This window comes from Mus musculus, chromosome 9 (genome assembly GCF_000001635.26).
Source record: "Mus musculus strain C57BL/6J chromosome 9, GRCm38.p6 C57BL/6J".
Classification (NCBI taxonomy): Eukaryota; Metazoa; Chordata; class Mammalia; order Rodentia; family Muridae; genus Mus; species Mus musculus.
This window is the reverse complement of record NC_000075.6, coordinates 84096970-84124454: the sequence shown is the minus strand read 5'-3', so window position 1 is coordinate 84124454 and position 27485 is coordinate 84096970. Positions and strand designations below refer to the sequence as shown.

General features: G+C 41.0%; 1 protein-coding gene across 5 annotated transcripts in view; it reads right to left on the bottom strand.

The window, feature by feature from the left end:
* Window positions 1–214: 214 nt before the first annotated feature.
* Window positions 215–27485, bottom strand: part of Bckdhb (branched chain ketoacid dehydrogenase E1, beta polypeptide) — a 199130-nt gene continuing 171859 nt past the window's right edge. For all 5 annotated transcript variants that reach the window (XM_006510786.1, XM_006510788.1, NM_001305935.1 and 2 more), the window contains 2 exons: window positions 2073–2221; window positions 215–486 (listed from right to left, as the gene is read on the bottom strand). In XM_006510786.1, the coding sequence (XP_006510849.1) occupies window positions 2081–2221 (141 nt within the window). In that variant the 3' untranslated portion in view covers window positions 215–486; window positions 2073–2080. The remainder of the gene's footprint in view (window positions 487–2072; window positions 2222–27485) is intronic.

Genomic DNA, 27485 nt, shown 5'->3' with positions numbered 1-27485 from the left:
CAAGAGGGAGTGATGGAGAAAAAATTCCAAAAGTTATGCCAACACAAAACCATCTTGACCATAAAGAATTAAACCAAATACAACAAAATGGAAAAGTCAGCATTTCTAGAATAAATATTTTACTTTAACTCAAATTCAGTTAGCAAGTTAACAACCCATTATTCTGCAATGAAAACCCTCTTTCCTAACTAAAGAAGAGGACACACACACAGTCTGAGGCGATGTAATTTGGCTTTATTGAATACAACACCACCCGGTATTTATAGTCATGAAACAGTCTTAAGATCACCGCCCACGCACTCCTTAAAGCATTCCTCCTGTGCACTCAATCCATTTATATTAACATGATAAGTAATTCGCAGCTCATCAGCCAATATCCATGACAGTTCGTTGCATAAAACTATATGTAAGAAGAAAGAAGTATAAGGAAATATAAAAAGGTTTCAGAAAAATATTTCCATGTCTGGTCATGATCTTCCTGGTTTTCTGTAAAAGAAATCAGTAACAATTAGAAGCATTCTTAGTTCTGTACAGGCTTACTATCATTCGTAACATATTTAATTTTTCACCACAGAAGAACTATTTTATTCTTTTATCACATTGTTGGCATGAGTTTACACACTTTGCTTACATTTAAATCCAAACGCACAACCTAAATTTAGAGACATAAAAACAACATTTTTAAAAAGTATTTTAACATTAGCATTGAGGAATATGGCCACATTTCCTTGACTCCCCAGCACCCAGTGCCTGGAGAGACTCCCCAGAGGAAGACAGCCAATCTGCCCTAAGGGCTGCTGACTAGAGAAACCTACTATTTTCACAGGCATTTAAAGAGGCATCAGAAGTCTCTGTACCTGCAGGGAGTGTGGTCAACAACCCTAATTGATACCTGTAACAATATTCTCAAAACACAGCTGTCAAACAGTGGGGACATAGTAACATAAGGGGGCACGGTTTGCATAAATGCTTTCTCTCATCTTTTACAAGCTAACTCCGTAACCCACTTAGAGAATTTAAGAATTCCATCTTTCTGGATTGGAGCAGGTAGGGGCTGTTTATTCTCTCTTATCGTCTGATGAAATCTTGGTTCCTCACAATGCATTATTATTATTTTTTTGGACAACCCAGATATTAAAATATGAAGCTTCCAACCTCATCTCATCGTTTTGGAACGCTTTAAAAGCGGGGTGTCAGTACTGGCAACTTCTATATTAAAACCCTTGAAAACCAAATAAAGCCAAGAATATCTTAATAATATGCTTTCTTTTTTTTTTAATTCCTAGAACAGCACTGCTGACAGGTTTGATAAGCCCAACTTAGGAAACACTATGAATAAATAGAATTTCTCATCCAATATTTATAAAACATTCACAAGCTGGGTGTGGCGGCACACGCTGGTGACTCCAGCACTTGGGAGGCAGAAACAGGACAAGAGTCAGCTTAAGGCCTGTCTGAGTTTGTTTCAAAACAAAACAAAACAACACACATACTCACACATACACACATACACACACACACACACACACACACACACACACCATTAAAAAATTCACCTGACATAAAAGATTCTGAAAATAGCAGCAATATTGATTTTTTTTAAAGTAAACATTTCTCTATACTAAGTAGGCTTTCTCCTCAAAAAATTGGCTTTTTCTGGAAAACATGAAGATGAACTTCTGAATGTCATTTACTGTATTATAAACAACCAGTCCCTGAGTCAGTGATGTGTGAGAAACCCCTTTCGAGCAACGGAAATTATGCTTCTACCCAAGCAATTTAAAACAGCCAGGACAATGCATGGAAATGAAGCGGGGAAGTGGGGACAGGGGTGGGAGAAAATGTATTTGATTGTTTAATGCCAGCACACTGCATCTATAAATCTTAATATCGTGGACACATTTTTACTGAATATAAATATGCTGGCAGAAGTTTGAGCAGTTTCATGAAGGAAACACTGCTCTGGAAGTCACTGTTTACCAGAACATAAGGCACTGGGTGGTGGCACTGTTGATCCTGAGTAACGGGACACAGAGGGCACCTGTGGGTATCAACACGTGGGTAATACCTACCTCTGTCGTCAATAGTTGATCATCTTGCGAAGGGCATCGTAGCACTTCCATTTGTCTGGGATATAAAAGGGCTCAAAGATGTGAGGAAACGGGGTGTCATATCCGCAAACTCGAGATATTGGAGCCTCTAGGTTCAAGAAACATTCTTCCTACAGGGAAGGATCAAGATGGGTGACTTTAACATGTTTTCATTCACAGAAATAAAACATTTCCACATAAAATAACTCAAATATTTAAGCCACAATACATCTATGGATATCAAAGTGTCTGGGTGTACTGTTATTTAAAAGCAGGTATGAGTGGCATGTTGGTATGATCCCAACTTTCCCTGAAAGCCTTTAGAATATATGCTTGTGCCTCTATGGCCACCTCTGTCTCTTACCGGCACCAAATGAAGGATCATATCAACCGCACTTCTGTAAGTAGAAATGCCAAGCAAGACAGCACAGCAAATGCTCACAGCACTTAACCCTCCAGCTTGACATTACTGACGACGTGTGCGCTCTCTTGTTTCCTGTATCTTTATTTAAATTTATAAGACGAATGCACTGCTGTCCTAAATTCATGCCTGGGAATCCATTGTGTTTCAGCCCTGTGTCAGGAATTGCACTGTGGTCATGACACTCATAACCAGGCTTCTGAAGATGCTGCAGGCTCGTGGCTACCGCATCCCTAGTCCACTGCCTATCTGGTCTGTGCTGCCCTCTCAGGTTAGTATCTGAGATGAGGTTACCTCTTTTCACTGTCATTTCTCAATGGCACAGACAGATACCAGACAGAGCTTCTGCCCTGAGCGCCATGTTTATGAGCTGAGCACGGCCAAGGCAGAAGCCAGACTCTTTGTCTCCCCAGGGTAGACCATAAGCTCCATAAGAGGAAGCAGCTAGTTCAAAAACATAAAATCAAAATTTTGGTAAAACAGTGCACAAAATTTTTTTTTAGGGGAAACTGTTACATTAGATTTTCAAGTTAAATACGAATAAAGTGTTAAAGATAAACTGATTGAAGATATAACAAAATGACTCTGAAGAAAATAGCATTAATTTTTTACTATTGGCTACTATCTGAAACAAAACCCTTGGATTGAAATTGAACTATTTCCATACTGTCTTGCTTCCTAAGGATTAGGTGAAGTCTAAATATTCTTATATGCCCCAGTCTTTCGAAATTATCACTGAATGAATATTTTATATTAAGAGATCATGATACATTATTCAGTCTGTCTCCATAGGGCAAACTATTTTCATCAGTACAAGTGTAATAGGAACAGAAAAGCCATGCTGGTCAGATAAGTAAACTTCAGAAAGCCAAATGGACATGGATAGGCCTCTCCTTGGCCCCATTAATCACAATGACTTACAGAATCAAACCAGACCAGTGTTACACTTCCCAGCAACAGAAATCTCCATGAACAATCACAGAACTTCACTATACAAGTGTACAGAGCCATGTACAAGTTCTCCCTCTAACAACCAAACTGGATGACAGACAGGGTGGAGGGTCTTCCACTGTCTTCAAAGCAACAGGAAATTTCAGAGAGGTTTAAATTGTCAATCTGGGATAAACTCAGTTGTATGTTAGAGGACTCCGGCTGTCTTCCCATCTTCCTTGAATACCACTTTCTTTGTAAGCAAATTGGCTGTGGACACAGCAATGTACAGAAAATGAAGACAAACCATTTCACTAAGTGACTTTGATTTTACCCTTGTAACCACTGACTTGGAAAGCCAATCTACCTCATTATCCTCGGTCTCTTTATTGTAGACAACAGCCAACTTGATCACTGCCAAACAGCTCTGCTCCTAACTCAAGGATGTGAGCTTTGCTTTTTCCCAGAGGTCATCTACATGTCTGTACCAGCAGAGAAAAAAACATCTACCACCCATACACACTTGAACTAGAAATGGCATCACCCTCTGAGGTTAGGAACAGCAAAAAGGGCAAGGGTGTCAGTTTTTACTTTTTAAGATTTATTTCAAGCTTTATGAGACAACACTGATTCTGTCATCAAGTAACAATGGAAAAAAAAAGATTAAAGAATCAAGTTTTGTCTGAGTAAAAGCCCTCATTTTAGGTTACAGAAATGGATGGTTTTGTGTGTAGCCTTTTCTCCCCTCAGAAGCCAAGACTGAAAATTAAGTAGAATAGAATTAAAAGATTATGTGCACAAAAATGTCTTCTACAAATCAGGGTGAGAGTTCAAGGGCAGTGAACAGAAGTCCGTGGATGGAGCTTTCAGTATAATTAGCACACACACACACCAGAGAGGTGATCTGATTTGAAATTCTAACTTTTTGCTAAACTAAAGACATTAACCAAGAACCATTCGTTATTTCTTCCACGGACATCAAGTGAAACATATTGTAAAGCAATTGGAAATCAGACGTCTGGATCAACCAAGCAGGCTGTGCCCAAAGAAACGGTTTATATGCAAATTATCCACACCACTACACTCTTTTGAACTCCACCTGAATATTAGCACAGCCTTGTTCAACCATAAGGAAGCCATATACACATATCAGCAGATAGACAGATGGACATATGCATCCTCACACTCACATCCAGACTTTGGAAAAGAAGTGCCTGAATCTCATTTTCAGATGTACAGACTAATACATGAAATTAATCCTTCAAAACATCTTTCTCCATTATAACTGCATGACAGATAACACTATGTGTGCTGAACTGTCAGGACAATCTAAACTAAGTATATTTGTCTGTTCGTTTGGCTGCTTAAGTACAATATGTTTTGCTTTATTTTACTTATTTTGGATTTTGTTTCGTTTTGTTTGAGACAGGGTCTCACTGGGCAGCCTTGCGCTCACTATATAGACCAGGCTAACTTTGAACTCTTGTCAGTTCTACTACTTCAGCTCCCACCTCCCCAACCCCCCAAGTGCTGAGATTACAAGTATGAGACACATACCCAGCTAAGCACATACATATTTAAAAATTATATTTGCTGACACTTAGTTCAGAAAGAGCAAGTGCACAGAACGAGGAATTAAATAATGGTCTAGCCTACAGAGCTGTATAGAAGGTTTTATGTAGTGTCTAGTGAAGAGTCTAGCCAGTGTCCTTCTCCACGGAGAGTTGGGTGCGTGGACTGGCTGCACCCAGCTCCAATGTGATTCAGCGTGACCACAGCATCACTGGGTTCAATAAACAATCCGCACAGGAGTCAAGAGAGGCTTTCCTCCAGACACTTGGGGCCAGAGGAAAGGATGAACATGAAGCCTGATGTCCTTACAGTGACAGCTGCAGACATGGTAAGTCACAGTCCCTCCAGAAAGCCCTTGTGAAACTCCAAAATACACGTGCATTTGCTTCTGAAGGTGCTTTTGCAACTGTGAGGTGCCCCCCTAAACATGTCAATAATACTCACATAGAGCTAGGTTCTGTGCTCAATGAGTTATGTGTTTTATCTCATTTTTATTTCATTTCATGAGTGAAGAGACAGTCTGTGACAATTGTCTGAGGTCAAAAACTGATGTGCGCGGGCAAGGAGGATCCAAGTGTCCCTGTGGTCTCAGTGTCTTCCTCACACTCAGACTTACTACTTTTAAATTTCTATTAGAAGTGTACGGTATGGTAGGGAGTGGGGAAGAGAAAGGCAGGGGAGGAGGGGTGTTCTCAGGCCACAGAGTGCACCTAAGAGGTCTGAAAACAACTTTTGGGAGTGAGCTGTCTCCACCCATCATGGGTTCTGGGAGTTGAACTCAAAAAGTCATCTGGTTTGTATGGCAAGTGCCTTCACCCTCTGAGCTACCCTGCAGCTCCATTATGTATTAACATTGAGAACAGCAATAGTAATTAAGAGAAAAAGTGAATTAGGAATGTTTATATAAAAGATGACATGGAAGGCAGCCTCGGTTATCACAGTTTTATAAAAGAGCACTGAGCAGTGCAGGGGGTTAGGAGCAGGCCTGGAAACCTCTTCCACATCCTAAGAAGTGAAGAGGCCATGTAACACGTGAACGAAGATGAGAGCAGACTGTGCATGAAGGTAACACACAAGGGCAGAGATAGATATCCCGGGACCTGGAGCCTCCGAGCTATGCTATGAGATCTGTGCAAGCACAGTTCCAGTTGTCCAGTAGTAGCCATCTGACTGCTCTGTGCACCATGGCCAGCAAGGGAGGCAGGCAGAATATAATAATTCCAAATCACTAAAACCACGGGTGCAGGCAAAATACAGCTTCATCTGCCTGATTTTTATAATATAAAATTCACTTCAATTTCCTTGTTATGCTTTTGGAAAGCAAAGGCCGTGAGATCAGAAGAGACAGAGATTTTTTTTCTTTATGCAGTGAAAAGAAAAATAATTATAAATGCATGGAATCGGACCCCTTACAGTTAAAGATAAATGAAATATCACTGAGACTTTAGCTATCCTGCATTTAAGTCTCTGTTTCACTAGATGTAACTTCAATTGCATGTGTCCCTTAGATTGAAATCGTGATTTCAATTATGTCGTTTTCTACCGTGCCTTAGCGTTTGTCTAGTTACCTCTGTAGACACATAGCAACATACGGTAAGTTACTGGTTCTCATGCCTGACACGTCAGAATGTTTAAAAAATCACAGGGTCTTTGTTTTTCTCTGGAGATTTTAAAAGTTAAAGGAGTCACTTATCTACAGCAAAGCAGGTATCTGAAACAGCAGGCCAACTCATTAAAGAAAGATTCAGCTATGCAAACTGTCAAACCTGAGTTACGGCATCTGTAATAGTACGCAGCCCAGCAGCTCCTTACAAAGCCTTAAAACACATAAGAAATCACCCCACATACATTAGCCGCTCCATGAAGGAGGATGGAGGAGGCAATGCAGGACCACTGAGCAGGCTGCACTCAGTCCAGAAGGCAAGTCAGAGTCTGGTGTTGCCCCCTGGTGGGGAGCACAGGTCCTGGGCTAGGCCCTGGAGCTACTGACAGACGAAAATACAGGGAGACAGGTAAATCAAGACCTCAAGAAATGGTTAAAATATCTAGCATATCAAAAGAATATCTTTCCCACATGGTGAGCTCAAGGAAAAGTGACGTTTCAACACACAGACGATCATGAGCAGAGTCCCCCAGGTTAGAGGATGCCACCAGGGTGGTATGCTTGGAAAACTGTTCAAGAAGACCACACAATACCATTAGGTATGCCTTTAAAACAACCATTTGGGGTTTGTCTGTTTGTTTGTTTGTTTGTTTTATTCTTTACTTCAAGAACATCCCGGCTCATGTTTCTTTCTAAGAGGAATTCGAGAATAATGTGTAGTCAGTTTTTCTAGTGACAGAAATTTGGATGCAGCTCACTGTGCAAGACTTCATTCATGCCACCATGAGCTGAAAAGCTGTGAGGTCAAGTTCAAAGTTCGAGTAGAAAGCCATAAGTCTTTCCTATGCTTTTTTATTCCTGGCATGCTGGTGCTGACTAGAAAAAAAATGCTAAACAATTAATTATTAACTAATCTTTTTGGGTACAAAATGGTACCCAAAAACAGAAACAATAGGAAGAGCTTGTAAGTCAAATAGACAAGTTTCCATTATAAGAACTAATAAATCAGGCTTTTGTGTTCTAACAAGGAGGAAAGTCCACAACCTAATTCCAAGGTGAAAGACAGATTTCATTCTAATTGGCTTTGCTAACAAAACAGTCCAGTACAGACAGCCCTTCCATGGTACCTATGCCACTGTAACGATTTGGACTGTAGATTGTATCATATATGAAGACGGATTCAGGAGCAGTGAATAAGGCAGACAGATGCATGAGTTACCATCTATTTCAAGGGGAATATATTCTGAAACAGCGTGATGCGATTTGTTCGTGTCCTGGCATTTATACTTATATCCTAATATAATTTAGTTGTCATTAATTTACTGATAAGCAAAACAACAGATTTCCTTCTATATAGAGCTAGTTGTTCAGAGATCATAACTGGAAGCACAAGAGTTAAATACTAAAAATACAAGAAAGACTAAACTAGTTTTCCAAAATGACATGGAGCAGATAGCTTGAAAGTCCATGAACTTTATATTAATCCCACTTATGTAAGGTTAGACATCACCCTGCTTCCAAATGTTATCACAGAATATTTGTTTTAAATCTGCCATGAAAACTTGCCCACAGTCAAAACATGAGTTTCTGCAAATGAGAAAGAGTGACTCGGATATCTTGAATCACACTTTCTCAGCACATGAGTCATGGAGACCTGCAGAGGGTCATGTGCCAGCAACTGCAAATTACCGAACTAAATAAATACAACTTCACCAATGTATGCAGTTATGTTCACTTAAGCTAATGCTTTAAACACTATGTAGCACGCTTTTAAAACAGAGCTTGGACTGCATGTATATTATTATGTGCCAGTTTTCCATGGGATTAGATATGTAAATCATCCTTCAGTAGTCAGAGTTCCCACCCAAGCCCCTAAGTCAACAACAGGATACCCTCCAAACCTACATGTCTACTTCATTGTCTCAATACTACACACATGGGATGCAGACAACTAACACCAATATAACTAAACAGGGCAGTATATGAATGATATAATTTTACCGAGATTTATAAAAAAAGCTGAAAATTATTATTCTTAAGCCAAACTTTCTCAGCAAATTTCAAAATGTAAAATCACAGTCTTAACTAAATTCAAATGTGAGGTCTCTATTATACAACTTCTCAGACACATCTTCAGCGTCTGCTGTTGAGACTCCATGTTTTATCCTTGATGCAAACCCCTGGCAAGTTGATACGAAAATTTTTAACATTTCTTTGAGCTACTTAAAGAATGAACTGAATCCCCAATTAGTGGAGGTTTTTTTTTTTTTTATTCAAACTCTGAGCATATACATATTTACTTAAATTCCAACTCTATTTTTAAAATAGAGTTATTTTCTGAAGTTGGAAACAAACACCATTTCCGGTATTCCTGGGTTTCCCTGGATACAGCCAAGCTACCTAACACCCAGTTGGAGATGATATTAAATAGGCAAAAAAAAGAAAAAAAGAAAAACATAGAAAGAAAGAAAGGAAGGAAGAAAGCAAGAGAGAAGGAAAGAAAGAAAAAAAGAAGGAAAGAAAGAAAGAAGGAAGGAAAGAGAAAAAAGAAAAAAATTTCATGGTTCAGAGTCACAACATGCCACAATATTAACATCTTGATATGAAAATCTCAACAACTCTTGACATATTGCCTGTAGAAAATGAAGTAGCACAAATTTTAAAACCAAAATTTAGTATTGAATCAGTGCCTCCTACTAACCCAAAATTATTATAAGTTAGATATTAGATTCCTGTTTTCCTAAGCTAGTTTTCTAAATTTTGCTATTTTATCATAACAGCTGATGAAAAGAAAATAAGGATAACTCATTTGTTCATTTATAACATATATATTTTTAAAAACATGGCACTATACTGTGATGATCTAAGGACCCATAAATTTAAAAATATTAGTTGATTTTAATTTTCATGAATTCTAAATTAGGCATCAGAAACATAAAACCTAGCACTACATCAATACCTCTTTGGTTTCCCAGGTAAAACCAGCAAAGATTTTTGTCCTACTTCAGGCTTGTCCCCGTATTCGTGAACTATGAGCTACGATGCCCACCATTTTCAATAAATGGTAGAGTAAGAAAAAAATGACTTAAAATTAATTTCCTCATTAAATCTCCCTGCAGCGCATTTACTGATGACAACTGGACTCTGAAGGGGCTTTTGGGCTTCATAATTTTGCAGTCCGAGGTTGAGACTCCTTAGAGATAAAGTATGTGCAATTTGACATGTAGAACGCACTGGGACGCAATGCTTTTGTTTAAATATGTTATATGCAGGAAAGTGGGGGGAAGGCAAGGATCTCAAATTTCCACAGACGCCAAAGCTTCTCAAATTTTACAGTTCAAATTCTTCCTATAGAAAAGAGCACGGACCGAGGCAGCAGCGGCACGGGAAGGAGAAATTTCCTTAAGATGTGGACACATAATGATAAACATAAGCCGGCAACAGCTCGGGGGTCCCCTCGGGAGCAAACAGCTCTGTTCTCGATAAGGTAGGATTTCCTGTGTGCTTGTCACCGACAAATTAAAATCCTCCTGAAAAGTAACTTCAGGTGATTGCAAAAAGCCGTGTTTCTGCACATTTTTCCATAAATTTCTTGGGGTCGCAGTCTACCACCACCAGATGTTCAAATGTCGGATGTCAGGCATCATCCCAGCTAAGGCGACCTTTGTCTCCTCTCAGGGAGATGCACTGTTTCGGCTTTGACCTGCTGAGTTAGTGAGCAGTCGGCACTCTCCGACTTTTGTAACCTGTTCTTAAGTTTCAAACCTAACCATAAACCGAAACTAAAAAGAACAGATGGGGTCCTCTAGAACTGCCCCGTCTTTCTAATAAAAAACAAAAACAAAACCAAGAAACTGGATTTTTAAAAAGGTGGCTAAAATATTTGTTATTTCAAAAATCAGTATTGAAAAGCTATCATGGTTTATAAATAAATATTTTCCTTCTCTTTAAACATGCTAAATCTATGTGTTGATGTTAAATTTATGTGTTGTTGTTTATGTTTAAAAATGTTAAAACAGTTGGCTAAACACACACACACACACACACACACACACACACACACACACACACAAGGAAAAGGGGAGAGTGACCACTTTACAATATATGCATGATGCCAACAGACAATGTCAATGTTTTATGAAATGAAACACTTTTCTAACAAGTTAATTCTGGGTGCCATAGCAACATAACCTTTCAAGCTTGATTTTAGTGACTACATTAGGCCGAGTTGTTCTGCAATAGTTTGACTCTGACCACTAGATAGATGACGTCAATTTTAACCATAAAGCCTGGCAGAAATAAATGTTACATGTTGGCATCAATCATTTGGCAGATATCTGGTCAGAAATGTGATGCTGTTGTCTGCTGCTACTCATAAAGTTTAGTCACTAAATAGATGAAGTCTGTGTTAGGGATGTGTGACAGAGGCTGCAAGGGGCAGGTAAAAACCCTTATCAGATGCACAGGACTTCTGTATCGGGCTATGTGTAGCCTGTTCGTGAAAACAAATCTAGTTGTTGCAGTGACTGTTAGTATCTAACTCAAATAAGACGCAGAATCCAAAGTAAATTTTTTCTCTAGTGATGTTTCTGCCCTTAAAATTGGTTATTTCTTACAAAAACGCATTTCACGTGGAATGCCTACGAATTTGCAAACATTTTCCTGCTAGTGTTTCAGGAGTCAGGGGATGGCTCAAATCCATGGCTTTTTCTGTAATTGAGAAAATAGGTGCTGATAAGACCATTTCGGCTCTGCACGCAGCCTTAGCACAGCTGTACAGCCTGCTCAGTGCAGATAAACGTCCAACAAAGAGGATAAAAACCACAGACTTATCAGAGGGGTGGCTGGCGGCTGACATCTGGCTCCTAATACTTATATAGTTAAGTGTAGAAAGGTCTGACGGAAGGCACCCTTAGCAGGGAGCCTGAGGTGAGCCAACAAACAGTAGTGATATAAAAGGTAATATTCATGTGTTTGTTTAGATGGATCAGAACGTTTCTTTACCACCATTTTATTCTTTTAAATCCTACTTGCTAGGGACTGGTTTCCATATATTAAATCTGTACCTCCAATGAAGATCTGTGGCTAAAGTAGGAAGTACCGAACCATCCCCACCCCCACCCCCAGCCAGAGGCCACGGGGATCCACATACCACTCATTATGTCAAGGCATAAATGGCCTCAATTTCCCATATACTCAACACATGCAAGGAATAGCCAGAAAAACAACATGGAGAAAGACAGAGGGGAGAAAAATGAAGCTGCCCATTTGCCTATGAGTTCCAGGAAGGAGCATGTATACACAGAAGCTGATAAGTACTAACCTAGCCTAGACAGTAACTAAACAGATACTCCTTTTTGATAATGCACTAGCATTAACTATCTATATGATCTGCCTTGATCCTTTTAACATCTCTGTGGTGGTGACAAGTGAGACAGTGAGTCTGGGATGGCTCCATCCTCACACAGGTACACACACATTGCTGTCCACCTAAACCTGGGGAGGGGGGAGGTTTCACTTGACGCAGGTGCATCATGAAAGACTAGAGTCTCTCGTACTCAAAGGCTCTTTGCTTGGACCAAGGCGATTCTGTAGTTAGTGCTACTGCTGCACCTGGCAACAGGAGCCATTTGTTTCTTTCAAGGCGAACTGAGATTTTGTCCTTTTTAACTCTCACAAGCAGCAGCAGGACTGGAGTCTGTACTGAGGAAGAAGGCTCAGACAGTGGGGACTGGGCAGCCTTCTTTAATCAGAATCACAGCAAGTGGGTGTGCAGACTCGACGATTTTCTTTTTTTTAAAGATGCTTTCTGAAGCGATGTGCATGGTGTGCACGGGAGGGATTTGTTTTAAGTTAACTCTGAGCAGCTTGCTTTGGTGGGAAGTACGTGACTGTGAGATCACACTTGTCTCCAGCTCGCAGCCATCGACGTAAGTTGGATGGTTTCTATAGTGAGTTTCAAATCACAAAGCACTTCAGAAGAAAAGGAAACCGGCCCCCTTTCATTTATTTATTTTTTTTTTATTTATGAGATAGTCCAGATGAATTTATCTAAGTTTTTTGGTTAAAATATTACAACTTTTTGAAAGGCTGGCAAAATACTTTAAATATGCATAGTTTGCAAGTCTTAGCCTGGCTTTGCCTTAAATTGGGGAATAGAACTTAACCTCCTCACAGTAAATGTTTTATAGTTGTTCTCCACACTTGACTGACTTTTTTTTTTTTTAGGACTCTACCACTAGAGAATAATATCTCTAAAGTATTTAAATTAATGGTTTTTGAGAATTAAATTAAGTCATCTTTTTTTTTTAAACAATCAAAACAACAGGCAATAGAGCAAGACACTGAAATTACAATCTCAAATTCAGTGTAAACTAAAGTGTAGCACAGGGTCCCTGTCTCAGAGCATAGACACCAACCCCAGTCCATGCTGATGCGAAAGGCCCCCGCAGCTGACACTGGGTCCTTCTTAAGGAGCTGTGGGCTCCCCTTAGCAGTAGGAAGCGAGCTGAACATGTATGTAAGTCCCAGCAAGTGGTCCTTGCCATGTACAGACAGAGCTGCACGGAGCAAACAAATCCTAGCTGTCTGGGGCAGACATTCCAGCCACTCCTGGAAAAGTTTCACTTTTAAAAGCACACATGTCTGCTTCTGTCTCTGTCTCTCTCTGTGTCTGCACATACATAGATATGTGCACACATGCCTAAGTGCATATATGTACACACGTGTGCATATATGAATCAGAGTTTCCAATGCATCCAAATCTCATCATTTTCGATTCCCAGCCTCCAAAAGGAGCAAGCTTACTTTTGACATAACGAATCACCAACCCGCAAGGATGTTCCCTAGGCTCCCTCCAAGGCTAATTACGTAGCAAATCTAATTAAGCTCATATGATTCATCTCAGCAGCAGGTACTTCAGTTACTTCGGCACTGCCAAAAGGGGTCTGAAGTGTGTGTTCTCCCTCCAAAATAATCACGCTGCACGCCAAACTGATAACCGTTAAACACAGCTGCAGAGCAAATGTGCAGTCCCGGTGTGGTAAATGCGGTGTTCGCACATCAATCTGCCCGCCACACAATTGCTGGTTCAGAACTACCGACTGTGCACATATAGCACAGCTATAGAATACTCTGTACATTAGTGCCTGTCCTCTGCTTCACTAGTGGCCTTGGACAGACAGGAGGGTTCCCTGATCTTGAGAAACACACACTGAAGGTCTGGAAAACCCCAAACCTCAAACACTGAAATGCTTCTTGCTAGACTGCTTTGCTTAAGTTCAACAGCTCATGTGAGTAAGAGCACAGAGAATTCTGTGCATTTGAGAGTACATTCGCTAACCTCATTCTTAAAAAATCACAGAAAGTCATCAACCCAAACTAATTGCTTTTAATTGCAGTTCTTAAGAATACTAACCAAAGCTATGACAAACCAGCACTGCAGAAATTAAACTTTATTTCAGTAATGCGAGTAATTTCTGCAGAAGGAAACCCTTTGCAGAGGGGCGCTCCAGCTCAGTGGGTTTTGGGTTGTTTAAGGACAGGATCGAATTCCCTCCAGAGATTGTGAGATCACCATGGCAACCACCCTTCCCCAAGATACGAAAGAACCAGTGATCTAGAAACATGCTTGTCCTTCTGTAGTGGTAACAATATGACCTAGTTTTAGGGACAAAATCTACCTGGTTTTGTGCAAAGCAAACAACATGTTCACTGGTTGAATCACCACCATAGAATATAGCTTTGTTAATGAATGCAAAAATACTGAGATTAGCCATGGTGCTACAGTGTCTAAACAAAGCAAAAGTTGTGACTTCAGTTATTTAAGATGTTACATAAGGAGTAGCTAAGCATGTAGGCCCGGGCTGAGGAAAATGGCCAGTAGAGAGCAAAGGGTGTGTCAGGCCTGAAGCTGGTCAGAGGAGACACCATATGTTCCTCACAGCTCTTGGAGTTTCTCAAAAGGGGAACATATTTCAATAGTTATTTGAACTATATGTTGTCATTTCGAGCCATCTCATTCTTGATCTGAGGTATAATACAGAATTGTGAGTTAAATATCTGTGCTTAGGTTGTGTTTGGTTTTTGTTTGGTTTTGTCTTTACTGGCTTGGCTATCAGTTGTTGTCTAGGTGCTGGCTCAGTTGAAGTGTGCAAAACTAACTAACAGTGCAGAATATCATACTCCGTCTCACAAGCCCTTTGTATTAGTGACACTCAGATTAACCAGAACTGCCTCACCTTGAGACATTAAAGGGCTTAGTTACCACACACACACACACACACACACACACACACACACAATTTAGAAAGTAGGCCTGGGATATTTTCACTCCTTAGTAATGCCTAAACACCCTCTCCTTCATGGAATAGATGCTGCACTGTTGCAACAGCAACCCTGCCTCCTGAGTAACTTTCCTAGTTTCCCCAAGCCAAGAACAGATGTACAAACACATACCTTCCAAAGAAAGTAAGGAAAGAGAAAAGGAAGGGAAGGAAAGAAGAAGAGGAAGAGGAAGGGAATTCGAATAGGGAAAGAAAGGGAAAGAGGAGGGGAGGGGGAAGATATGGGGGAAGGGAGCAAGGGGAAATGAAAGGGAAGGGGAAGAGAAAGGGACCATATCGTTGCTTTCTTAAAAGCCCTTTTGATCTAATTTTGTTTCTTGCTTTCCTCTATCCTGCTATGGTCACATGGTGCACCTTCCAAATTCAGCATAAATGCCCTTCTCCAAGACACCGTCCAGTAACTTGATATTGATTTTTTTTAAAAAGAATACATCTATTTTTTTTCAATTATTATTACTCATATTCAACAAGCCTGCACTGTAAGATCCCTCTGTGTCCCTCCCTGTATGTACAGGAACATCTAAGGAGCATGGAAAAGGAAGGAAATTCCAAAGGAGGGGTGCAGAAGGAAAAGGGGGACAACCAGATGGCCACCAGATCAGCCACAACCAGAAGACAGCTACAAGTGGTTTTCATATTTTACACATCTATATCTTACACAATCCATTCGAGTGGCTATAGAGCTGTACGCTGTTCTCAAGGCTCCTGCGTGAGGAATCTAAAGGTATCATCAGAGATGAATCATGGGCCTGCTGATAATTCAAACGGCAACAGCGATGACAAGAGGAAGTGAGGGGGCACAGTGGAAATGAACAGATCGCATGCATTTGTAATTTGGGGGCAATTGCTCCATTTGGTTAGAAATATAAGAATGAAACCCCAAAATGTCTACTTGAGAAAGTCGAGAAAACTAAAGTGAGGAGCTTACAATTAAAAATACTACTCTATGGTCTGCAGCTAAGTGGACTCGTTTCTTGGCTAGCAATCGAATATCCTTTCTCTACCAGGAAGATATATATATATATATATATATATATATATATATATATATGTATATATTTACTACCGTAGCCAGTGTCCTAATGACAATGTTACTCTCCCATTTATTCATACTACTGCTTTCCTTTCTCAATGTTCTCTCGCTCGGTGCTGAGTTTTTAATGATTATCTATTATAAAGAAAAAGACTCAAAACCAAGTAACCTAGCAACGCACACAGAGATCATATGTTTAATGCCGCCTGCTGTTCTTGTGGAAGAAGTAAGGTTCGACCATGCATACACACTGACATTCGAGTGCTTTACTGAGTGGCCAGAGGAAATCCATTCTCTCTCGTGGATCCCCTCAGCCTTCCAGCTGCCAAGGCCGGCTACAATGTAGCAAACTGTGAACTGAGCTCCTCAGCTTGCTTGCTACCTAAAAAATTCAAGGAAATTATGAAGTAATCAAAAAATGAAGGCAAGCCTGAAGCAGAACATTTTCTATGTGCCCAGTTACACCAAGTCACTAGGTCATGCTTGTTTTCTTCAGCATTTACAAATTCTGATTTATGAAAATTCTGGTGTTTGGAAATTATCTTATTTGGTCTCTGGCTATGCACAGATTTCTGAGGCCATTTAAGTAATTTACAAATAGCTTTCCATTCATGTTGCGAAAATATGCTTCTTTGTGCAGAAGGCTGACAACCATCACAGCATCTTCGACTGCACGGCTATCACTGTATAGGGAAACAGGAAGCAACTACGTAAGTAATGGTATGGCTCTCCCTCACCCAATCAGTCCCCTCTAGTGTGGGCTCACTAAGGCAAACAGGACGGCGAAGGTATTCACACTGCGGGCAAGGAAAGCATAGATGCCCTAACATCACCTCAGACGAATTAGCGCTGGGTCTCATCAGCAGAAGGCACACCAGCGCCCAAGGTCTGGCAGCCGGCAGGCATGCAGCAATAAATAATGCCTTGCCAGAGAAGTCTGAATTCTCACTTAGCTTCACATGGCTCAGGCTGCGGGAACAACAGAGATGTAAGAGTCTTTAGCCCATCCATACGGGTAAGGAAAGTTTCGCGGGAGCGAAACAGAAAGCACTCCAGCCCTGAATTCCTGGCAAAACCTTATATTCAGATTTTCAAGGTTTCAACATTAAAGTGGTGGAGGAAGGGAGGGAAGGAGGAGGGCAGGAAATACGAATGACTAGAGAGTAAAGTCTCTATCGCGCCCAGATCACAATGCAAATAAAAAGGAGTGTACTGGGAAAATAATCTTAGTGCCATAACTAAACGGGAGGGGGAAGGCACACCCTGGGGAGACTGTATAGAAAGTACAGAGACGGTGGAGAAAGCAGTCTCTCTTTATGAGAAAAGGCCATAAAGTTTAATAAAAACTTCCATAGTTAAAGGAAGGAAAATATAATGTCTGGGGCCTAAAGCAGAACCCCCCTTTTGTGGGTAGGTGAGAGTCTCTGGGAGGTGTAAGATGTTAGCAAAAAGCAAAAAGCAGGCACAGAACACATAGAGGCAAACATTTATAAGCCACAAATCTAACAAAGTTCTTACGTTACAAAACTCTCGGAACCTAGCTGAAAAACAAGAAAAAAAAAACATAAAAACAATTGGAAAGTGGAAAAAAAATGTTAGGAGCAGAGAAAATACGGATGACCAATAGTCACATGAAAAGATGCTCTCTACTCAGTGAGACATTAGTATGTGTGGATGTATAACTGGTTGTGTGTGTGTGTGTGTGTGTGTGTGTGTGTGTGTGTGTGTGTAGAGACAGAGGGGGGAGGGGAGAGTATGAATGGAAACATTTGCAAACATACATTTCAGCACTTTCTTATACAACTAAATATCCACTTCCCATGACTCTGCAGTCCAACTCTTGGGCAATTATCCCAGAGAAATGAAAAGTTTTGTTTACACAAATAATATGTACACCAACGTTCGTGCCAGCCTTTCAAATTCTTCATAGACTTTCTCAATTGAGATAAAGAGCTTATAGACTCTATTTAGGGATGTAGAGATGGTTCTGTGGTTAAAAACATTTGACTGTTCTCCAGATGCCCCAGGTTCAATTCCCAATACTAACCGAGTGGCTCACAACTGTCTTTAACTCCAATTCTAGAGAATCTGATGTGCTCTTCTGGCCTACATGGGCACCACGCATGCAAATGGTGCACAGACATACAGTCAGGCAAAACACCCACATACATAAAAAACAATAACAAGACATCATTTTTTTAAAAAAGTTTTTCTATATAGGAACTTCATTCTCCTATAAATTGGCAGCAGACAATAGATATGTCTGTCAGCAAAGGTGCCAGGTGCTGCAGCAATTGGGACCTTGTAAAGCAATGAAGTTCACAAGATGGATTCTTAAGACATAGCACCCAGTGCTATCTCTGATACAGTAAAGTCAAATTTGGTATGCATGTTAGATTTAAAAAAAACATTCGAAATGCCTCTGATTAATACTAACAAACACAGTTTTTTTTTCCCCTGTATGTTCTTCAAAACTTCCCCTTGTTAAAAAGTACCAATAACTCTTTATATTGGATGTGCATTACTGTAATGTAATGGGCAGTGCTGGTTGGCCACAGAGAAACCATAATCACCCCACTCCCCGGGGATTCTGAAGGAAGCTGAAACTTCCCCCAACCCAAGGGTGGGTCTGAGGTGACTTAGCATCAGCATTTTCACCCTTCAGCACTGGCTCAGGTCCTTCATGGTCAAATCATGATGAATCTAGAACTCTGGCTCAGAACTGATAAAGCCATGTGGCCAGGCTTCTGTACAGAAGGGGACATCATTCCAGCCAAGCAGTGGCCGATAGAGTGGGAAAGCATCTTCACCAATCATACATCAACAGAGGACTAGCGCTAAGAATGAGAATACGCAAAGAACTGCCCCTCCCCCCAAATCCAACTGAGAATAAAAAAAATACAATTTAAAAATGAGATCTAGACCTAACCTGAGAGTTCTCAAAACAATGAAATACAAATGACAGAGAAAAAGTCAACCTGAGCCATCAGGGAAATGGAAATTAAGACTACTGTGAGATTTCTTCTTATCCCAAGCAGAATGGCCAAGATCAATAAAAGAAATAATAGTGCATGCTGTGGAGGAAGTGGGAAAGGGGAACACATATTCATCGATGGTGGAGGTGCAAACTGGTATGGGCCATGACGGAAATGAGTGTGGTGGTCCTGAGATAGCTGCAAAGTCAAGCCACCACAGGACACAGCTATAGCACTCTTGGGCATATACCCAGAGGACTCTATATCTTACTACAGAGATTCTTGCCCACACATGTTCATCACTATTTTATAGCCAGAAACTGGGAATAGCTTAGATATCCATCAAATGATACATAAGGAATAAAAATGTGGTATGTTTATACAATGGAATATTATTCAGCTGTTAAGAAAAATAAAATTATGAAATTTTCAGATAAATGGGCGGAGTGAGAAACAATTGTCCTGAGTGAGGTAACCCAGATCCAGAAAGACAAACTTTGCATATTTTCTTTGTGTGGCTGTTAGCTTTTAAGCTTTAGATATGTGTGTTTCACTAAGAATATCCATAGACATTAGGTAGTTAGCAAGGGAACACAGTGTGTGTGTGGTGGGGGGTGGGAGGGTAGAGACTCTTCCAAGAAAGAGGAAATAAATATGATAAAGGGAAAGGGGGTTGATTAGAATAGTGCAATCCAAGTGGAAAATGGGACGGCAGGGTAGAGGACAGATACGGAGAGGGATAATAAACTCTAAAGGCCATTGTAGATGCTATTTTTTTAAAATCTAACTGAATGAGAAAGGGAAAGAATAGTATATCACTGGGGTGGGAATGGAGGGAAAAGTGAAAACTGAAGAATAGGCAAAGAAAAAGTACCAAAGTTACCCAGGATCCTCTGCACACTTCAAACATGTTTGCAAACCTGTACTCAGGCTCACAGACATGTGTGCATTTGTGTGTGTGTGTGTATGTGTGTGTACATGAGAGCCTGTGTGTGCATTCATGTGAGCCTGTGTGTGTGTGTGTGTTTGTGTTTGTGTGTGTACATAGGAGCTTGTGTGTGTGTGCGTTCATGTGAACCTATGTGTGTGCATGCATGCAAGCCTGTGTGTATTTGTGTATGTGTGTGTGCATGTGAGCCTGTGTGTGTGTGTTTGTGTATGTGTGTGTGCATGTGAGCCTCTCTCTCTGTGTGTATGTATGTGTGCATGCACATGTGAGCCTGTGTGTGTGCATTCATGTGAATCTGTGTGTGGGGGTGTACATGTACACCCCCACACACATACACTCATTAGTATATCCTTATTTGCACAAATACATTATGTTTCATATTACCATTTCACAAACAATGGGTGCCATCTCTCTCCCTGACTCAACCCTGTCAGAACCCAGGCGTTCCCCAGCCTGCCTACCTCACCCCCACAATTCTACCCAGGGTTCTGCAGCCCTGCTCAAAAGCAGCTCTCATACTTGGCTGCATGCTATAGCTGCCCTAGGAGCTTTGGAAACAGATCCTGGGGCCCCTCACGCAAGCACTGATATAATAAATACTCGGGGGTGCATAGGATTTTAAAGGATGTTCGAAAATTTCACAGTGGGTCGTAAATGACCTCTGAACCTCTGTAGTCAGCTTTTCAGCTGGGTGTGCACCTCAAACAGAAATGGGAGGGGCAATGGGGGGCTTGTTTGCTCATGAAGTTCCATACCATACGGCTGGAAGAAGATGAGACATAAGTCAGTATGCAGAAAGCAGTCCTAGAAATAAGAAGGTGATTATGACTGACATGAGAATGTTAAGGAAAAAGAGATATTGGATAAGAAGGCAGATGCCAGGGGAACACTGAAGGGGAAGACTTGAGAGAACCTGCCAAAAGCACAAGACACAAACCTCACTCCACTACAGAACAATCTGGACGGCGTCCACACTGTACAGTATAAACCTACTCATTGGTAAAGAAATGTTCCGTAAGGGATTTTCAGGTCTCAAGGCTCATGTGTACTGGGAGGTAGCCTACATGTGGTGAACACTAGGAACTAACCACTTTACCACTTTTCCACGAAGCTTTAGAAGAGTGGTAATTCTAAAGCGGTAAAGCCAACGTGTATTGTGTCCTTAAGCAACACAGTGATCCAAAAGGCGCTGCTGGGACAAAATGAACCAAGAAAGTGGGTTTGGGAAACTAAAGCAGCACTAAGGATATCACCCCAAATAAGCAAGTGGCAGCCCCTCAATACATACAAGTGCAGTAGGAGTGCGGACTTTACTGGGTCTGAGCTGTGGAGTGGGGGCTTCCTTCACTTTCCCCATCCTAAGAAGAGAACGCTGAAGCTCAGAGGGGCAGGAGACCAGTGTAAGTCACGCAGTTCACATGTAACCAAAAGGGGCAGGACAACCAGCCTGATGTAGTGGCAGGCCACAGAGGCCCTGTGTCCCCCCTCCCTCAAATAGACTGCTAGTATCTAAGGAATGACACTTGAGATCCCCATTGGTTTCCCACAAGCATTCACATGTGAACACACTTGCGCAGACACAAATAAAAACATTTCTGACCAATGCCAGAACCTAAGATCATTAACTACTTCAAGTCATTTCATAATCTAGAGCCAGTACATCAGAGCTAAAATTTCAAAGGAAATTAACCCATGCAAGTTATTGGCAAACTTCTATTTTTGTAAAAAAGAAAAAAATCACTAAATGGATTACCCAAGAACTTTAATTTTGTTCGATTAAAGGATATCCAGGACATAAAGAAAAAAGCAAGTATAGACTAGCAGGTCATGTCTAGAGCCAATCACTTGCTTTCTCCACAGATGTGGAACAGTGAGGAGAGAGAAATTAGAACTATGTAATCTTCTTGACACAAGCTTTTCTGCAATTTTCAAGTCCTCCCCAGGCAAAAACATATGCCCAGAAAACTGCCTTTTGTTTACACAACACAACAAGCAACTACACAGAAGTCCCTGTAACTGTGTATTACAACTGTGTACAACTGAAGATGGCAGAGCAGGTACCCGTTTCTGAATGAACACCCTTCAGTTCAGAAGGCATCACAGGCATCCATGAATGGTAATTTATTGTTTGAGAGAGAGAGAGAGAGAGAGAGAGAGAGAGAGAGAGAGAGAAAGGAAGGAAGGAAGGAAGGAAGGAAGGAAGGAAGGAAGGAAGGAAGGAAGGAAGGAAGGAAGAAAGGAGGAAAGGAAAGAAAGAGAGAGAAAGAGGGAAGAGAGGAAGGGAGGGAGAGGGAAGGATGGAGGGAGGAGGGAGAAAGGATGGGAGGGAGGGAGGAGAAATCATGGCATTTTTCTGAACTGGGGCAGTCCTCTTGACTTCAGACTCATGTACATATATACAGTGAATGTCATGAAGATCCAGAGAGGAACACCCCTGCTCATGGGCACACACTTCAAAGGCAGGTACAGCACACGGCACATCACCCTTCTCTTCTCCTTAATCTGGAGCCTCTTCTGCCCACCACATAGGAGCAAGCTCCAGGGGAATACCAGCTACCCTTAGCTAGCAGGTGGCATTAACCCAAGGGCTACAGTACACATAAAGTGAGACAGCACACCTGACTTGTCTGCTGTTTCCCCGAATGGAACCTCAGGTGTAAGGGTTCATGGTTCCTGAGATGTAACAGGGGTTAGAGAACAACAGAAAATCAGCAAACAGGCATTTCATGGCTTAGGTTATTATTTGTATCTGGGGAGGTCATTAGACATTTCCTATAATGGGTGTGCTGAGGTTAAACTATCTTTCCCTGCTTCATTGAGGAAACAGGATGCTCACCAGGCTAGGGCTGACGAACAAGCTATGACTGGTTCAGCACCACTGAGGCAAAGCCTCACTGTGCTTCATCTAGGCAATAGGAATGTGTTTTCTCAAAGTTGGCACACAGAAACTGATGCAGTTGTGGTCCAAGGAGGCCAGGCTATACCTCAAACCTACAGCAGAACTTGGTAATGTAATAGTCTATTACTGGCTCTGAAGGCATGAAAGGGACATAGCAAGCAACTAAGACCATACACTACATAGTCCCTAAGAAAAGGCACTGAGAAGCCACTGGTGAAAGTGAAACCTCAGTTACAATGGAGAGCCCAAGATGTTGGAGATGCCGTGACCATGAGATGTCCACCAAAGGACATTGTCAGTGGGGTGAGCTGGGGAGGTGGGGTTGCTCAAGCCCCCTGGAAGCCAAAAGATGACAATGTCTGTGAGTGAGCCACATAGGGCTACAGCTCTCAGATTTACAACACTGGATTCGGGTTCTGCTTTAGAGTGATAATTTTTCCCCTGGCTCTATTTGAAATAAAAATATTTAAGTGCATTGCTTGTTTTTAGTTTTTAACTTTACAGGAAACTTTGTCCTTTAAAAGAGACTTTGAGCTTTTGAAATATTAGAATTTAAGACTTTGGAAGCTTTTGGAATTGGACTGTAATTTATATTATGATTTGAACAGGAGTGAAAATTATGGCTCCAGGTGATGTGTGTTTGTGCATCAATTTGTCATGGATGGATGTGCTGGCTAATTTTAATTGTCATCACGACATAACTAGAAATCATCTAGATTCAGGCTGGCCTACGAGCCAAGTCTTGACTCTTAACTGTTGAAGGAAGATCCAGACCATTCTAGACACCACCATTTTTTAGGCAGGAGTCCTGGACAGTATCTGAGAGGAAGAAGCTAGGTGAGAGAAGAAACGAAAACAATGGCATTTTTGTTCTTTGTTTCTGACTATGGATACCAGGTGACTTGCTGCTTGAATCCCTGCCTTGATTTCTCAGGAATGATGCACTGGGACAAACCAATCCTTTCCTTTCCTAGCTTGCTTCTTTTGGTCAAGGTGTTCATCAAAGCCAAAGAAATAAAACCAGGACAGGGGAATACATTAAGGAGACAATGTCAAAAAAAGGTCTACTCTTAAAGTTTTATGGAGTTATGAAAAAATAAACAAATGTAAGCATATTAATGAAAAACTATATGTCTGTTTAAGTTTTAAAAAGCTACTGAGGGTTGGCTACAGAGCCCCCACCAAGCTCACAAAGAGCCCCCACCAAGCTCACAAAGGAATCCAACATCATGACATGTTGGCACCTGCCGATGTTAATGTCCAAGTGGTTAAATTACCCATTCCACAAGTGTCCAGCTCAGACTACCCTCCCTCCCAAGAAGTGTGGCTGCATACACAGAGAGAGATTATAGAAACTTGTGGGGAGAATTCAAGTTATGTGTATCCATGGTGGACATCACTGACCCTTCACAGCGCTCTTCCCAAGTCAAGTGTTTTCTTACATGGACCCTTCGGCAGCTCATCAAAAGGAGAACATGGGCTGTTCATAAAGTCTACCTGTCAGCCTTTGATAGATTCTACCATGAGCTTGTCTGTAGTCTCTCCTTCCCCAGCCTGAAACCTGCTTGCTCAGGGGTGGAGCTTCCTGCTCATTCGTTCTGCCACGCCCACTGCTGGAACCTGCGGAGCCACACACGTGCACCTTTCTACTGGACCAGAGATTATTCGGCGGGAATCGGGTCCCCTCCCCTTCCTTCATAACTAGTGTCGCAACAATAAAATTTGAGCCTTGATCAGAGTAACTGTCTTGGCTACATTCTTTTCTCTCGCCACCTAGCCCCTCTTCTCTTCCAGGTTTCCAAAATGCCTTTCCAGGCTAAAACCCAGGTTGTGGTCTGCTGGCCGGACACAACACTTGTCTAGGTGGCAATAGCATGGCCTTTCTAAGTCATTTTAATTGGATTATTTTTCATTTGACAATTTAGGTGTGCTGAGTCAGGGGTGCCTGACTCATAAAGAAAACATTCAACTTTAGTAATATTGAAAACCTAATCTCAGTCAAAACTAATATCCTTTGTAGAAGCTAATTTTGCAGGCCTATTTACATGACCACTGTTTCACATGTATGCATATAAAAAGATATTCATTAACATTATAAAGCAGGAAGACAATAAGAACACATGCCCCATCATTCACTGTCATCAACAAAACAAAAATCTAAATAGCAAATATCGTATCAAACTTGGTATAGAAAGTGGGGTGTATTCTTACTCTTAATGATTTCCTCAAAGTTCAATTTATTCTTGTTCTATGAAAAATATTAAATCTGATAAAATGTCCTTTATTCATTTGAGACTAATGTGTAAATGCTCTTATCTGCTGCGTTTAAAGTTTAATATTACTTGCACGTAGCGATGCTTATACAAAAATGCTTCCTAGCTCATTGAAGATTTGGAAGCAGATACAACATGTGGCTGAGAAGTCAGCCTTGAAAAGAGCAGATGGTTTATTATGTTCCAAAGTATTTTTAAAAGAATTACTTTACACCGTTTTAATTAGAGTATAAGTTTTCTTTGGTGATCGTTCTCTAAATTATCTCATCAGATTTACAAACAATACATATGGAAAAAGACAACATGAATTTTATGTGACATAAACACTAAAATTTATCTTGATAGGAAACTGAATTCTTATACTCTCACACCTCAAAGTTGTAGCCACCTGATTTCCCTCACACATTTACTTCTGGTATGCTGCACAGTTCCCTGAGCATCCAGAGTCAACTCTGCAGGCATAAGAGGCAAAAGCTGCCTTGGACCAAGAAATCTGCTTTATATAATCACAGTGGAAACACGGTGAACAACTGGAGAAAGCAAGTGATATTTAACGGCGATGAAACAGTCTAACACCTGAATGCCCTCTGTATGGGGCTCTCTGACTCTTCAAAGCCCATAATAAATTCACTGAGGAAAAAACTATCAATGGGTAAACTGGGAATTATAGTAAAGAATACTGCACACGGCCACATACCCAGTGAGGATCAACTGGAATTCTGATTGTGTTATCAGTTCCTTCCAGAACTAAGAACTGGGAAGAAACCTACAAGTTATGTCATATTCTTTTAAATATCAAAAACCTCACCGGGAAAAGTATATTCCACGAAGATTCTCTGAAAGTTGAAAGCTTACATATCTAGAAAGGCTATTGTTTTTCAGCTGGTTAATGTCCTGAGTCCGTGCAAAGACCCTTAAGCTTTTTAAGACCTATGCTTCCACTAAAACATACACCAAGTATGTGTATACTTGTTCAAATACATACTTATTCATGCACATCCATCTGGTAGATAGTAATGATTAATTTCATGTCTGTCTCCTAGGTAGATGGCTACAAACCTGAGGGCACAGGCCCCATCATTTAAACTACTGATTGTATGTCTTGTAGACATAAATGAGAAACTGAAAACAATTTAGACATAAATGAGTAACAATTTCTTCTGGTTTTAAGAGCTCCACACTGATCACTGGAGTTCCACAGCCACGGAGCACATACAATACACATGGAGATTTAAGGAACTGAGGATTGAGGGGAAAAACTCACTGGTTTATGGAGGACCACAGAGGGAAGAACTTAGAGGCCTGTAAATCCATTCTGCAGTTAGCTGGGAAACCCAACTCTAGACATCAAGGTTTTATGCCTTGAAAGTAATTCTATCTTGGGCACACCATCATGAGGAAGAATAGCTTATCTTATTCAAGTCTCTAGACTCACATGGCCTGAGGAAAAATAACGTGAGGAAAGAAAACTTCGGGCAGAGGATTTGCCTGGCAACAGCCTGACAACAGTCTTTCCCTATGAGCACATTGCCTTACAAGACAAACAGTGACTGTGAAGGCTTAACTAACATTAGGGGTTGTGACGTGGGAATAGCAGCTTAGATCATGCAGGTAAGTTCAATACAATCTTAAGACCTTAAAATTGAAAACGATTTATCCAGCTGTGAGCAGGAAGCAGGAGACCTGACTATAGCAGAAGGTTCAAGAACACAACCTTACTGTTTTGTAAGATAGACAAGGAGTCATGACCACAGGCAAAGGGAACACTATTGTTATCAATACTGTGCCTTTAGCCTACAGTCATATATTAGACTCCAGTCTTGCAGACTTATAAGAAAATAAATTTGTATTGGATTGAGCGACTAAATTTGTGTTTTATTAGGCTGCTAAATTTGTCACGGTGTATTCAGGCAGCAATAGGAAACTTGTACGGACATCTGTATCCTAGAGCAAGGCTACCCCTTAAGGGTGAAGGAGAGAAACTACAGACGCCCTAAGTGAAAGTCATTAGAAAAGTCAAGAGAGACCACATCTGACCCCAATGAGCAAATCCAAATAAAACAGCGATGGACGAGGCTGATAGGGCCAGCCCTTTTGTCTCTGGAGAAACAACCCTCTAGTTGTAAACCCCACCCCAAGATTCTGTCCTGAGAAGACTATTGAGAGCCAACTCGGAGCATCTAAGGACAGGCAGAGTAAGAGTGACACAGCTGAGTGCTCCTTGATGGCACCTTCTCTCAGCTGCTACCCGAGGTCCACAGAATCTGTGCACTAAACAAGGTCATCCTCAAAACCCTTAGCCAACTCCTGAGCCCACATGCAGACAGCAAGGAAAAAGCAGCTAGCAACTGAGAGAAGGAAATAAAAAATGATGGGCTTTCTCCCTCCCAAACTG